Raw genomic sequence first — 15434 nt, 5'->3', positions numbered from 1 at the left:
AGAGATTTACCCATGGGTCCATTCTCGCTATTACCTACCCTCCTCGTTGGCCAACTTGACTTCTAGCTTAATGTGCTATAGAGAAGCAAGGTTCGCTGTCTCGATATCCGACCCTATATCGATACCATCTTATTACGGTGTTGATATGCAATACGGTATGAAACGGCGAGACTTACCAAGTGTCAATACAGTACGAGACTACACCGATACGGTACAGTACATCCGATATGATATAGTACGAACTGGTACGACAAACTTTGCTATAGATCACCCTACCGAACACTTGGCACATGCATTTTGATTCCATTATTTTTTTTGATGAGATTTTTTATTCCATTATTGGTCTAAAGCCAATTACCTATGCTAAATTAGATGGCTCTAAGGATCCTCCAACGGATTTATAGCAAATAGATTGTTGACAAAAAACAACATAACCAAAGATCCTCAAATACAACCCAAGTTTGCTCCTTAGAACTACAGGTGTCTTCCTTAGCAATTTAATTAATATGCCCATGTTTATAATACTTTAGAGAGAAAAAAAACCCTGATCTTTGTTCAAGCGCATCCTTGAAAAAACGGCAAAGAAGTTTCATTCTCAAATTCTTGCCACATTTGGCAGCCAAATCATTGAAACTTGGCTCAAGATTCGTCGTCTCCGCACCGGATCCTGTACTAATATCATCCTATCACAATGTTGGTAAACCCGGTACAAGGGCTGGTTGGGCGTACCACAAGTCGGTGCACCCTCTATACCGCAAATTGGTACTGGTACGGTATAGTACGGTCGATACGCACCAGTACCAACCAGTACGGCAAACCTTACTTTGGCTTTTCATCCTTAAGCCACCAAGGGGAATACTGAACTATCTCGAAACTCCACCATTGGTCTGATCTTCAAGACATCTAATTCCCAATATAGATTTCTCCTAGACTTAATTTGGACATCAACAACACAAGTTTAGCAAAATTATTTGACAGCACAAGCAACAGTGGATGTTTAAGAGCTTCTTCAAAGTTGTTGTAGGTCTATGAGTGGTGGTGCTTCAGAATACGGTCATCTTTACATCTCAGCAAGCCTTAGAAGTTACAAGTCTTATTGAGTTACTATCAAGTCAAGCAACAAGAAAGAAAAGCATTCAATTAAACTATCAAGTCAAGCAACAACTACACAAAGTTGCAAGAGAAGCCATAGGACAACAAGGTGTGGTTCATCCACCTAATCATTATGCTTGGGAGTTGGGATCCCACTATGTAGTATGAGGATGAAATTCTAATAGAGTTTCCCCCATTTTGTATTAAATGACTAAGATCCAAGACACCTCGGTTAGGTCCTCTGCATAGAAATGGACAACTTCCAACATAGCCAACATATACATTGTTTCGCTGCTGTCTTTAACGCAATCAGCTCTCATATCTCAAACTTCATTAAAGACGGCAATGAAAAAGGATCAGGGTCCTAAATTTCCAAAGCTGTTAATCCCCTTAATGCTTACAAAGTAGAAAATTATAATTCCATTGGCACAGCCTCCTGGTGGTTAGAAATTGTTGAACCTCTAAAGAGAAAGTCTCCTCAACAATGAGCCAGTTGTTTCGAAATCAAGTGTGGGGATGCAGATCAGACCGGGGAGATTCCTCTGGGTGCATATCATTCACCATGAGATTCCTCTGGGTGCATACTGTGCAACATACAGCTCCATCTCTTTAGGGCCCATGATGACCTTAGGAAAAATTATATGTTTTATCTGTCCAAAGCAACTCGAGACCACCTGAAAAAGTCTTCCCCAAATAGCTATTTCCACTGGCTAGTATGAGGCAAAAATTGCGTGCATCAATAAACAAAACTGGACCTCGTTAATACTAATCCAACTGTTCTTTGATATTGTACAACATTGAGTATTTAGTGATTTATCTCAATAATGTGAATAGGATAACTTTTAACATATAAATAATAGCTACAACATGAGAGAGGAAAATCAGAGAAATAATAATTTAGTGCCTTATGTTTCTATCTAAACATCACCAAGCCATCTGAACATGCATTACCCAAATAGCTATATTTAGTAGCTATTATGAGGCAAAGTCTATATGCAGTCAATAGATAAAGGCGAATCACATTAATATTTAATAGAATTTTTCATTGATACTAAACAATATGAACTGCCCATTTGGTTTGTCCCAGTAATGTCAGTGAAACAATTTTTTTAGGAACATAAAGATAGTTACAGTATTAGAAACCTAAATAAGCAGTAATTCAATACCTTATGTTGACCAATCTTCGCCATGAATTTGGGAGCCTGAAATTGAAATATTGCTTCACATTACAACATATGGTTATTATCGAAATCAAATTCCAACAAAGATTGAGGAAAAGACCAGTCAATAGACCAGTCCAACCTCATATCCCACAAATTATATGTAACAGGTATTGTATACAGTTCAAATGTTTTTGCTTCATCACTTATTCCTCCATCAATGTAACCAGTAAACCTCCTCTTATACAAACATTTCTGTCTTCTTTTTAAAAGGAAGATGGGCAGTACCTGACAGATCCTTTCATTTGGTAAAATCAAAGTGGTACATACAGGACCTAAACATCAGCACCTAAAAGCCTCAAAATAAAGCAGCATAAAACTGAAAAAAGGTACATTCCAAATATCGATAAAAGGACAGACTACAAGAAAAATAAAACATGAAAAGAAAGCAGAGGACAGTGGCCAAAAACCCATGAAAAGCATGCTCAGCAGAGGTAGGAGCAGAGCAGTTACCATGTATAAAACTAACTGAAATTGAAAGGAAGTGCTGTCAACCCAATGTGGATCACAGATAGCTAATAGTTAGTAGACACCAAATGTACTTCATTTTGTGTACACGAGACAGATTTTTACCTTCTATGTATTAAATTTAAAAAGATAGCTTTTGAACCTACACAGAAAACACTCCATGGGCAGAGAGCTGGCCGACATGGAAACTTGCAGAGGTTATTATGACTTCTCTTTAAGAGGCTCTCATGAAGATGTAGTTATTTGGTAAAACTAACAGATCAAGAACACTAAAATCTAAATATTTCCATGAAAAGATTGATGAACTCAAATTATTTTGTGCAAGCTTCAAGAATCAGATAGCAAAAATCTGATTGCAATGTAAGTGTTCATGTGCATGGAAGATTGTTAAGAGTGACACCAGATTCAAAAGATATGCATGTATGTAATATCTGTGCACTGTGTATATACAGTTGTGTATCTGCATGTACACCTGCACTCAGTAATCTGAGTGCTGGCCAACATGAGAACTTGTACAAAGGTTACTATGGTTTATCTTGGAGAGAGGCTTTTGGTGAAGATGTTGCCATATGGTAACTAATGGATGAACTCTAAGATCTTAAACTTTTCACTAAAAAAATGGCGATGGAACTCAAATATGTTTTGCAAGCTTCAACAACCAAATTGCAGAAATTTGATTCTTAATGTTGATGGACGATTGTGAAGTGATGGACCAAATTCAGATTAAGAGACAAACAACAGGCTATCCTACAGCTTTAGCAACCAGACATCATAAACATTTTCAACTCTTGAGATGTCATGGTTGCCAGAGCACCAAAACTAAGAATGATCCAAGATACAGATGAATCGAATCATAGAGCGCAAATGTCGGGGTCTCCAACCCAATCAACCTCTCTATATCCTAGATGATTGGTACAGCAAAAAAGATCATGATGTTCATGAATAATTCAGATCTATTTGACTGCTAAAGATGCAAACTCCATGATGGATGAAAATAGCAAGATACTTGGTAAACAGAAAAATTTTCAGGCCAAGTGAATCTGAGATGTTGTATGTGGCTATATGCAAACTAGACTTCTACAGATGCAATGATTTGGAAGGGATACCATCATAAGGTGACGGTTACAAACAACAGGCAAAGAAACCAAGATGATGTCTTGCATCCTGGAAAATATTAGCCTAATGGAAATATACAAAATTAAAAAAAAACACAGAATGCAATCTCAGAACCACCCCTTTCAACGAAAAGAAAATGCCATGACCATGACCACGAGCCTTGTCCAAACTATTTAAGGTCAGCTGATGTGGAAAAATACATTTTCATTTATTCACCAAAGAAAATTATCAGGGATTGATTGAATAATTAGAACAAAAATCTCATGAATTACCAAAGCTTCCTTTGAATAGTAATATATGCGAGGTAAACCAAGTATATTTGTTGCCATCCAATCAACAATTTCATATACTGAGAGTTCTCCTTGGTACCTAGCAACAAAAACATATCAAGTTTTTGATTAAGCTGAATAATTAGGCATAATTCAGACATGGCATAAACATAACAACACCCATTTTCTAAAGTCACAACTGAGGCCAAGGTCCACTGAACCAATACCGATAGGCATACTGGTGGCCTACCAAACCGGTTCGATACCGGTTCGGATCGGTGCCTTTTTGATCTGCCGCCCAACGCGCGCCCGTGCAATTCCCAGCGCCCGCGGGTGTGCATACAGGTGGGAACCGGTCCGGTTCGCACCAGTACGCCTCTATACTACTCGATTTCGGCCCCAAAGGGGCCGAAACCATTTTCCACCACCGTACCATACCGGTCAGGAACCGAACCAATCCGGTATGGGCCGGTTCAGCATACCATGTCTGAGGCACTATAACCATTAGTCTATTACCATGTTAATTTTGTTCAACTTAGAAAAAATATTAGACTCAACTAACCTCACATAACAGTCTGTGCTTCTACAGTCAGGTGGAAACGCAACAAGGGCAGGTAGACCTGCATACATCACTAACATTATTAAATTATTACCAACAATTAACATAAATTTGAGACTGTCATTTAACGACAAAATTAAGGCTAAATAGCAAAATTCATGATCAACAAACTGCCATCAACATAATGAAGTGTACATCATAATACAGAATATCTATTCACAAAATGTCATGCTGCCCAAAAGATTAAGTTTTGGGATGCACTTCTTATTGATGTAGTTAATTGGACGTACTCCTTCCTCAAGAGAAGAGGATTTTGAAAGCACAATTTTCTTTAGAATACTCACAAGGGAAATCAAGCAAAGTGGGTAAGAGAGAATGATTGAAGAGAAATGATCTACCTCTCAAAATCATCTTTCTGAAACGCAATATTCTCTTCTTGATGTTCTCAGACAGTAGATCTATTCATGTATCCTGCAGTTTACATTTATTTGATGTTTTTCTAAAGTAACAGCTTATTACTTTATCCAAAGTTTGCCATACCAGACGATACCCTACCGCACCGGGCATACTGCACCATACCGGTACCTAACCAGTACGCAGTCTCATACAATACGGGTATTCGGTATGCCTCACCGTCTCGTACCATACCGTATACCGACACTGTAATAGGATGGTACTAATACGAAAGCCGATATGGAGACAGTGAACCATTTATCTATTTAAATTTATTAGTTTCATGCAATGTTCCATGATCTTTAAAGTTGAAACCCTGAAACATGTATTTTGGAACCCCTAAAAACATTTACAAAAAAAAGTCAAAACAAATAACATAAAGCCACTTAGACTTCATCACCTTGGGAAAACTAAAAAAACCAAAAAAAATAAAAAAAATGAATTTGGGTGTACTTATACCAGATCGGCACGGTCTAACATACGGCGTGTTGGTATAGGACCATATCGGTATCATTCCTACCCAATACTTGGCTGGTATGGTGCACTTTAATGGAGTACCATTTATCAAAAATCCTAGAGGAACTGAACAGAAAGAAACAAATATACTTCTGAAATTTGCTTTTATTCTAATAGAGACACACTTCTAAGATACAAGAAATGATTACCAGTAAACCACAAATATGTTTATTTTCAAACATGCTGATTATAAATTGAAGTACTTTTAATATTTACCAGCAATTCTTTCTAGGTCTTAAGAGGAGAACTATTATTAATTGCAACAAAGAAAAACTGTCAATAAGATGCACTTGTGACTTTTATAGACAAACATTTCTAGGTTGCAAGGGTTGTATGCCAGATTTATGTTCAAATACAAACAAACCAAAATTAAACTGAATAAGATGCATTTTATTATTTTTTTAGTCATCATCTCTTGGCAGAACCTAACATCGATAAATTCGGCACACAATGTAAATCCATGCCTGGATGGAGTAATGTTTCTAAAAAGAATTCAGGAAGAAAATGATTTGTTTTTATATACAGTATGTTATCAACATCTTCACAATGTCATAAATATCAGAGAGTCATCTGACAAGCAAAAATAAATCTGAAAACAATCCATTTTCCTCATGCTAATCGTAGTGGCTGGCAGGTCCGATATGTAGGAAAGCAGACAGCCACCAGAACCCTAAAGATCCTAAAAGACCACCAACCTAAGATCAATAATCATAAAATGTAATTTAATAGCATCATCTTCCATGAAACAACTCAAACTTTGCACATGCAGATCACAAACTGTTTCATAAATACCAACAATAGCAATTGGAGATGCATATTAAGAAAAAGGTGTGATCATTCTAAAAAAATTCTTTAAATTGTATATTAGGTTTATTATTTCTGTTTAGGTTCAACCAAGAGACCATTTTAACTTTTAAGTAAATCATTATTAATGAGTTTTATGCAAATACATTTGGCTATATGAATCATACTAAAAGCTCGAACTAGCAAATGTCAAATGTGTTCATCGCAGTCTCTAGCCACCTTTTACAATTGATAAACTATTTACCATGTCAGTTTAGGACAAGCAGAAAGTAACAAAGTATTGCATTAAAAATGCTCTCAAATCAAACAGAATAAGATATCTCGTTGTATTGTTCTTTATTTTAATGAAAAAAATTAAAAGCAGGCACCACTCATCATGTTGTGCACGAAATGAAGCTCCTATTAACAATCTCATGGTACTAATATTCATTTTGAGGCTTAATCATGAGATGCATCATTGCATGAAAAGTAACTTTCTGTTTGGGCGTCTCAAGTTGCACTCGATTATGTCCCTTGGTATTTTATTTGGGTGCTTATTTTAAGTTCCCTTGAAACAAATATAGAACTAATACTGAAATTACAGTTAATACATTACCATTTCGAAAAAATGGCTGCCTGGTATACTTCTTATCAGCAAGGTAAGCAGCCACCTGAACATCACCAAGTTCCACCATACCAGTTTCAGCAACCCCTTCCAGTAAATTAGCTGCATATCCAGAAGGACCAAATAAAATGGAGACCACTAATCAACTGCAGATGAATTATGGAAATATGGACTATAATAGAGAAAATACATATAAACAAGCACAGCAAAGTAAGATAAATTGAAAAACCATCCAATACTTTGTGTCAATGCACCAATTTGGAGGCAATTTGACTTTCACAAGTGAGAAAGGGAAATTGGGAAGTTGAAAGGAAAGATAGCACGACTCATATAAAAGCTAGTCATCAGTTAAACTTTAAACTAGTGTGACATTTTAACTTGCCTAAGTTATTTGATATATAGTTCACTAATATAAGATCTAAAATGTAGAATCATATACTCATATCCTTTCTACAGCTCTTCAGGGAATTCTTGCTATGATCTTCAAAAGTAATCCCCATTATATGTGACTACCAAATCTGAGTTTAGGATGATCAGGTGTGGACTCTGGTGAAAAGATGGAGGCAAAATTACCAGCTTAGCCATAACTAATAGTCTAATTCGATGTTTGTCAGATCCTGATTAATCAACTTCAACCAGCCAACCAACTTAGCATCCTTTCCAACTGACAACAATGGTTAAGTCAGAAATGCCAGTTCAAATCAACAAAGCTACAGATTGGATTGTCTATTTGCAGTTTCCTATCAAAAATAAAATGACAAACACTTGATTTTAGGTTACTTTACAAATCATTTAGAAGTTGAACAAAACCTATTATTTCTAATTTTTCTAAAGGATGCATCTCAAAAACCTCTGATTAGCCAATAACAACACCAATGATTCTAATATTCAAGCATATCAATATTCTGATTAAGAGTTGGTTGAAACATTTCCATTCTATGGAATCTCTCAATTTGGATCACTTTAAGTGCCTTTCATTTCAAGAACTGTGATTTCTAAAATCAATACAAGTTGTATTTCACAAGTAGGTATGCATGTCATAACTTTACATAGTATATAAACAGCTCACTTAGATGCTGAAAATCATGGGACATTACTACTGATGACCGTATGCTTAAAGAGTGTATAATGGCACTTCCTTTGTTAGTTAACTGCCAATTAACTATTTTAAGATAGAGAAACAAAGCAAGCCCATCTTACAAAATGGACTTCTATATCAGCTGGCACTAGGGTCGGCGAAACCGTCCCAAACCAGGCGGTTCCAGTCGTACCGAGCCGTCTTGATTGCGGACCAGAACGGTTCCGGCAACAGAAACAAAATCCATTGCCAGAAGGGGAGAAGGAAAAAAAAAAAAGAGAAAAAGAGAGAGCGAGCAGGGGAGGGAGGGAGAGGGAGAGGGAGGGAGGCCGGCGGAGGGCCTTCAGAGGCCGGCGCCCGAGCAAGAGGCGGAGGTTGCAACCGAGTCTCTTGTTTCGTTCGAAACAGGGATCCGGCCGCTAAAAAATTTTGCAATTTTTAAATAAAGTCAGCTAGCCTCCCTCCCTCTCCCCCCTTCTCTCTCTCTTTTCCTCTCTCCTGTTCGCCCTCTCTCCTGCCTCCTCTACTGTGTTGGTACCGGCCCGACACAACACAACACAGGCCCGTATCGACCCGTGCCACTGGGCAATCAGTCTGATGCCCAATACCGGCATCAGACCATGGCTGGCACTATTATTAAGTCTTAAGGAGAAAATTTGAAAGAGATGTGGCACAACTCTTTTGGAATTTTTAAAGTCAAAAGGTACGGCAGGAATTTTAGTTAACAAGTATTTATGGAGTTCCCCCATTTTTCATCCTTTTGTCTAGATGTTAAGTTTGTTGAGCCCTACCTTGTATCATACAAATAACAATACAAATAGCTAGGGTCCCCCATCCTGCAAAAAAAAAAAAAGCAACATCGTGCAGGTTGCTCGGAGAACAAGAGCAAATTGATGTACACCCTTTGTATTCAGGCATACTATTTCAGGTGTTGCATATGACTACAAGCCCAGATGAATAATGGGGGTGTAGAGGCTAATCAAAAGAAGATCACTAAACTCCCTATTAGATGAAATCAAAATAGGGTGCAACATCAAGGCTGCATTTGGAAGCGGAATACAATTATTAAAATAATTTGTTTCTAATTATCTGTATTCTAGTTACCCCGTGAATTAAATGGAAAAAGCTTAAATTTTGTTTGGAATAAGAAGGTTAAAATATGAAATAGAAATTGGACAAAATTGTTGTTGTATATATGAAAAAAATGACATGGAAGAACAGAAAGTATATTATATTATTTTTTATACTATTTTAACAGTATATAAGCTAATGAATAATTTTTTATTTACTTACCATTATTCTATGTGAAAGTAATAATATTTAATATTTTAAAATGATATGTGTTTAACTTAAATTAATCTAACCACCTCTATTTGCCTAGATTGTCATCTTCTTAACATCAAATGATAAGTGAAAGAACCAATAATTTCAAAAATCAAAAAAACAGAAACCTACACACTACATGAAATTCCCAATATCATATATATATAAAAAAATAAATTCCATAAGTTCTTTAATTTTCCTGTGAGTACACGTAAAGTTCAGCAAGCCAGAGCTCCCCAATTCCTCTGACCTCTTCCTCTCCCTCTAATCCAAATCCAACCTATGATATCATACACTATGTTGGTAGCATCAAGACCAAGTTGGGTGAGGAAGCTCTTAGCCTCGTGGTTCACTAGGCTCCTCAGTCCTCAAAAATGAGAAAGGAAAAGGTTGAAATTGGAGTCGGGGCTAGGGTACCGTCACATGGTCCAACCTCATGTTCATGTCAAGCAGCCAGAGTATGGGCTAGGAGGTGGTGGAGGCTCAGGCAGCGGAGAGGAGTGGAAATCTTGGAACCTTGGTCGCCCATGCTTGCTCCAACACCTCATTCACATCAAGGAGCCATAGCATGAACTAGTAGATGGTGGAGGCTCGAGCAGCAAAGGAGGAGTGGGAGCCTTGGTTACCGGTGATGATGGGCACCATAGTGGGGAGGAGGGCAACATCTGCCAAGGCATAGAGATGAGAGAAAAGAGGGTTTAATCGAGAGATGGGGGAGAAAGAGTCTTAAGGGTTATGTTTGGGATGGAATTGTGTTAATACACTGCGCACGTGGAATAAACTACTCCATCTCTCCTGGTAGAGTAGTTTATTTTGGGGTAACCAGATTTCCTACCTTGACTGAAATAATTAATTTCAAGATAAATGGAAAAAAATTTCAGCCTTTCATAGAATAACTAGATTGAGCTGTTTTTATTCCATGTCATCTTTCTTAGACTGCATTTGGATGCTGGTTAAACTGTGGATGAAGAGGAGTTATTTGTTTAATTAGCCAAACACCATCCAAAAAGTATAACTTTATTTGGTCGAAGACTCAAACAGATACTAACCAGAGCTTTCTCTCTCCCTCTTTACTTTTTCATTTTTTTTCCCAAAACTTTATCCTACTAACCAAGGGAGCACCAACCAAACCGCAAATAAGTTTATTTGCTTTAGGGGGTGAATACACATGATTAAATTTATTCAAGGGTGGCCAGATATTCAGTATTCAAACACAGCCTAAGAAGCACACTGGTGCAGCATGTCATGCTTCTTGAAAATGTAATGAGCTAAGAAGATGAGTTTGGGTATTGCAAGAACAGTAATATTAGCCAGACATGAAACCACCATATTATCCTTGCCAAACACCAATGAGCAGCGAAGTGTGTCAAGAGGTTCACAAAAAATCCTTGCTATACATGTTCTTTAACTCCAAAATTTGAATAGGGATTTGCCAATAGGCCATTCTTGCTATCCCTTTATTCAAAGTTTTTGACCCAGGGTACAGAAACGACCAAAATAGTTAAATTACCCAAATCTAGGGGATACAATAACAAGGAACTCTGTTCGAGCTATTATGATTTAATGTACAGCAGAAGACACACATACCGATTCTCTTCCAACTGTTGAGGAATTGGGCACAGCGAGAACTCCCAACTGAATAAGCCTTATTTTGCCAATGCCATGAACAAGATTCATAATGCAAAGGTTAGGAATACAATTCATCCCTAGAATAATCATGTTTAAAATAATATGCTTCCATATCATGAATTGATGCTTTTCATGCTTTTTAATTAGCTGCCAAACAAGCACGTCAGTTTTGTCTTTTGTTTATCTGATTTTCATCAACATATAGCATGTTCAATTGAAGAATAGTTAACGGTCTTACTTGTATTAGCACCACCTTTCTCTTCCCAGTAATAGAAACGAACTCCTCAGGTGTGAGTACATTAAAGCCATGGTTCGCCGAGTCTAAGACAAGGACAAGTTTAAACATCAATCCTCATTCCATAAGGAAATGGAGGAAAAAGTTGCCAAGTGTATATTATTTGATATCAAAATATAAAAAATTGAATAATCCAAACTGACCAGATATAGACGCATTCAACAGTGGTAGTTCAATTTTTGAAAAGTCCACCCCATCATAATGTTTTTTAAGTTCCTCGATGGCATGCTACAGCCAAGAAATGACGCTAAAGCATCAACATCTATTTACTGACTATGATGATAGAGGAAATGAAATCGCAAAAGATAATAACATTGATTTCATTATGCCCTATAATTAGAGTATAATAATCTAAATCTCACCAGCTGCTCATCAATACCAAAAAGGTCATAGTCTCTCTTCCATATAGGATTTGTCAACATCTCATATGCATAGCGAATCTGCAAATACCATGAACTAACCTGTAAATATAATGATCATTGCAAGAGGTGATGGATATGTTTTAAATGTCAAGAATCAAGCAGTGTCATTTTTCTACTAAAATGGGAGCTTTTCTCATACCTGCATGTAAATATAAAATACAGTATTTCTTAGAATTTAAAATGCTATTAGAATTTAATATGCTATATATGCGGATCCTGGCATATTTTACAACCCCAACTTATTCAAAAAGTACTAAATATGCTTCTTGCAGGACACAATATCCACAGGAACACTGATGATCTTTTCAGCACACATCTGGCCCAATACCAGCTAGATAGCTTCCATGGATAAACTTTTTGCACTATCAACTTATATTGCAACTTGGATGACCATTTCTGCAAAGGGCAGGTCAGGGCATGATACCACCTGCTAAACCATGTAATTTAACTGTTTAGAATAACCTCATCCAGAAAAAAGGCAGTGGTAGAATGCTGCACATGCCAGATCAAAGGAGTGTGCAACAGAAACATTGAACAAGGCATTGGACCAAAGCCTGCTACATAACTGTAAAATAAATACTATTGGCCTTGTCCGATTTTCAAATTCACCACTACCATGGAGGAGAAATGAGAACCACTTTTCACAAGTGAATGCTATCCAGTCATTGGATTTTACTATTCCAATAATGTGATCCAACAAAAAAATCAGGGTCTATTATTCTTAATCTAAAACACTTTTCTCATGAGGGCATATATATTTCTTTTCCAACATATATAATTCCTCATACCTAACTGTTTATGAAAAACCAATATCCAATCTTTTTTTTTTAAGCCTCTTTTCTACAACTAATGGTCAATAAGATGCCAATTCTCCACCTTTGACTTAGATCCATCATAAGTGTTTCACTCTTTCACCTTAACAGGGACAAAATGTATTCATAAATTCAAGCCCAATAGCAGCAGTGAGGCTTGCTGCTAGTTGCTATAATCAATCACTATGTAAATTTTGGATCTATTTTCTTGTTAAAGAAAGCAAATGTGTCGTATTCCTTTCAATGTATCTTTGCCTGAAAGATATTTAATTTATGGAATTGACTCACAGTATGCATGAATTTTTCCATCATACTAATAAATCCTAAATAATTAGTTTTCCTTTATTTTCATCCAAAGCAAGGAATGCTGAACCGGCCCATACTAGCCGGTTCCGTCCGTACCAAACCAGTCTGGTCTCTGACCGGTCTGATTCGGCGTTAAAAGCGGTACCGGCCCTCATACCAGCCTGTACCGGTCCGTACCTGCTAGGCTGAATTTTTTTGGGCTTTTGGAGGCCGAACTAGTGGTAGCGGTTCGAACCGGTCCGGTGACCGACCGGTACGCCTACCAGTACTGGTTCGGCGATCCTTGATCCAAAGAAATTCTAGAAGGCATCATTGCCTTCAAGGGCTTTGCTTTCACACTAAAAGAACTAGATTAGTTGCTTGTAGGTAACCGCAATAAAAAATTCAACAGTATGTCATACATGCATGAATGCATGCACATATACACAAATAATGTGATGCTAAATCCTGCTAAAAATAATGGATATCCCTGATGTATTACGCTCGTACACAATTAAACTGGATTTCTTTAGCAGAAAATCACTTGAAATGGGCATTGTATACTTCTTAAAGTTAATGAACACCTTACTTAAAAAGTTAAAACTCATATGGTTACTTATAAATTCATATTTTAAAGGCCATATGACAACCTAGCAAGTCAAGTATCTTTACTTTAATCAATAAGCACTATGTTTTTGGCTTTTTCAACCAAAACATATTGATGAAAGGAAAAATAACTTTCAAAGACACCTGCCTACAGGACCCAGTGCTCTGGTGTCAAATTTCTAAGTAACCAGAAACAAGAGAGAAGCCATCCATGCAAAATTGAAATCTAGTCACGAGGAAAGACTATGTTATTGTCCATAAACTATAACATATGCAACCCAGGGACAACCCACCAAGATTCCTCAAGACTAGGAAAAATAACATGCAACCACCGCTAAAATGCAAGTTTCAAAAAGCGGAGTTGTAACTATGTCCAAGCAACACAACCCAAAGAGCCAAGTTGAAACACCATCAAATAACTTAACAAGTCATGAGAAAGATTAAATGTCACTAGACAATGGATTAGTATAATATTCACAAGTTGACTCAACTGAAAAAGATTCACCCTGAAAAAATATATCAAGAAATTATGATAAAAGTTAAGATACTCAACTACCCTCAAACTCCTAAACCCTAAGGCAGTCTTCAATCACAGAATAGGAGAAATGGAATAAGAAAACTTATTCTTCGTTGAATTGTTATGCCATGATTGTTCATTTTTCTTAGGTGGACATACACTCTTTTTCTTTTCTCAAGCCAGAATAGTCAAATCTCTTGGTTTCCAATATGAAACGAGCAGAAAATCTGGAGAGAGAAAAAAGTGAGCTCATTTCAATGAAATTCCAACTCTATCTTTGACAGGTTCAAGGATTATTGCAAGTTGAAAGGCCTAATGAATGGTTTTGATCTAAAAATCTATTGATTATGCAGATCTATAGAGATTTATAATGGCATTTGTTGGGTGTAAATTACCAGCATGTAATAATATAATATACTACGAGCATACTATTTTACATTATTCAGAACAAGGGCATAAGTTTTATGTTTACGTATAGTATATACTATATACCACAATATGCCCCTATATCTACTCATGGTTCGCAAATTGCAAGGGGCATCTAAAAACATTAATTAAATATTTAGAAATCATGATTGAGACATAAGAGTTTGACCTATTAGATAATTAAATAATTTTTTCTAATTTCAAGTTTCTAACATATCTTGGCCAAACACACCTCCCAGCCTATCACCTCCCTCTCCCTCAAACCAGCCCCTTCACATTTCTCAGTTCCTACCTCCTCCTTCCTACCTCCTCCTGCCAAGCGCTAACACACCAACCATCTGTTGGGGTATGTGGAGACCTTTAGTGATGAAGAGAATTGAAGGAGAATCAATTCTGAATAGTTCCGTCTGGTGGACTGTCGGAGTCGACTCGAGCTACAGTCGAGTCGACTCGGGAACAGTCGAGTCGACTCGAGGTCTGTCGAGTCGACCCGAGAGGAGAAAGCCGCAAAAACCATGTTTCTGTCTGGACTGTCAGAGTCGACTCGAACTACAGTCGAGTCGACTCGGAGCATCGTCGAGTCGACTCGAGATACAGTGGAGTCGACTCGAGATCGTGCCAGTTAAACTGGAAGTTGTTCAGACGTGCCAGAGTCGACTCGGACTTCAGCCGAGTCGACTCGGGCTCGCGGGAAATCATACGGATGAGTTTCTTTTTGGTGTTTTGTTGGCGTTTCGACGGCTATGATCATCTGAAGGTCTTAAGACTATATATAGGACTCATGAGAGCCCTAGGGTTAAGGGATTGGCCGTATTTTGAGAGAGACTCTTGTTTGTGAGGCTAGGGTTCTAGAGAAGAAGAGGATTGGGATCCTACTTCTTGTGCAAAGGGAATTCTGTGTGAATCTCTTGTAGATCGATCGCTTGTGATCGTTCGGGTG

The 15434-nt window shown here is 37.4% G+C and overlaps 1 protein-coding gene across 2 annotated transcripts in view; it reads right to left on the bottom strand.

The window, feature by feature from the left end:
* LOC103705749 overlaps positions 1-15434 on the bottom strand; it is a 45945-nt gene that overhangs the window by 19152 nt on the left and 11359 nt on the right. Inside the window, exons 4-11 of one of the 2 annotated variants that reach the window (XM_039116074.1) lie at positions 11789-11866; positions 11570-11654; positions 11370-11452; positions 11090-11147; positions 7093-7203; positions 4728-4785; positions 4169-4265; positions 2259-2294 (exon numbers count right to left, since the gene is read on the bottom strand). In XM_039116074.1, the coding sequence (XP_038972002.1) occupies positions 2259-2294; positions 4169-4265; positions 4728-4785; positions 7093-7203; positions 11090-11147; positions 11370-11452; positions 11570-11654; positions 11789-11866 (606 nt within the window). The remainder of the gene's footprint in view (positions 1-2258; positions 2295-4168; positions 4266-4727; positions 4786-7092; positions 7204-11089; positions 11148-11369; positions 11453-11569; positions 11655-11788; positions 11867-15434) is intronic. The other variant, XM_039116075.1, reaches the window with a different exon arrangement.

The sequence above is a fragment of the Phoenix dactylifera genome, unplaced genomic scaffold, assembly GCF_009389715.1.
Source record: "Phoenix dactylifera cultivar Barhee BC4 unplaced genomic scaffold, palm_55x_up_171113_PBpolish2nd_filt_p 000051F, whole genome shotgun sequence".
In the NCBI taxonomy this organism is placed as follows: Eukaryota; Viridiplantae; Streptophyta; class Magnoliopsida; order Arecales; family Arecaceae; genus Phoenix; species Phoenix dactylifera.
This window is presented reverse-complemented; position numbering and strand designations above follow the sequence as displayed.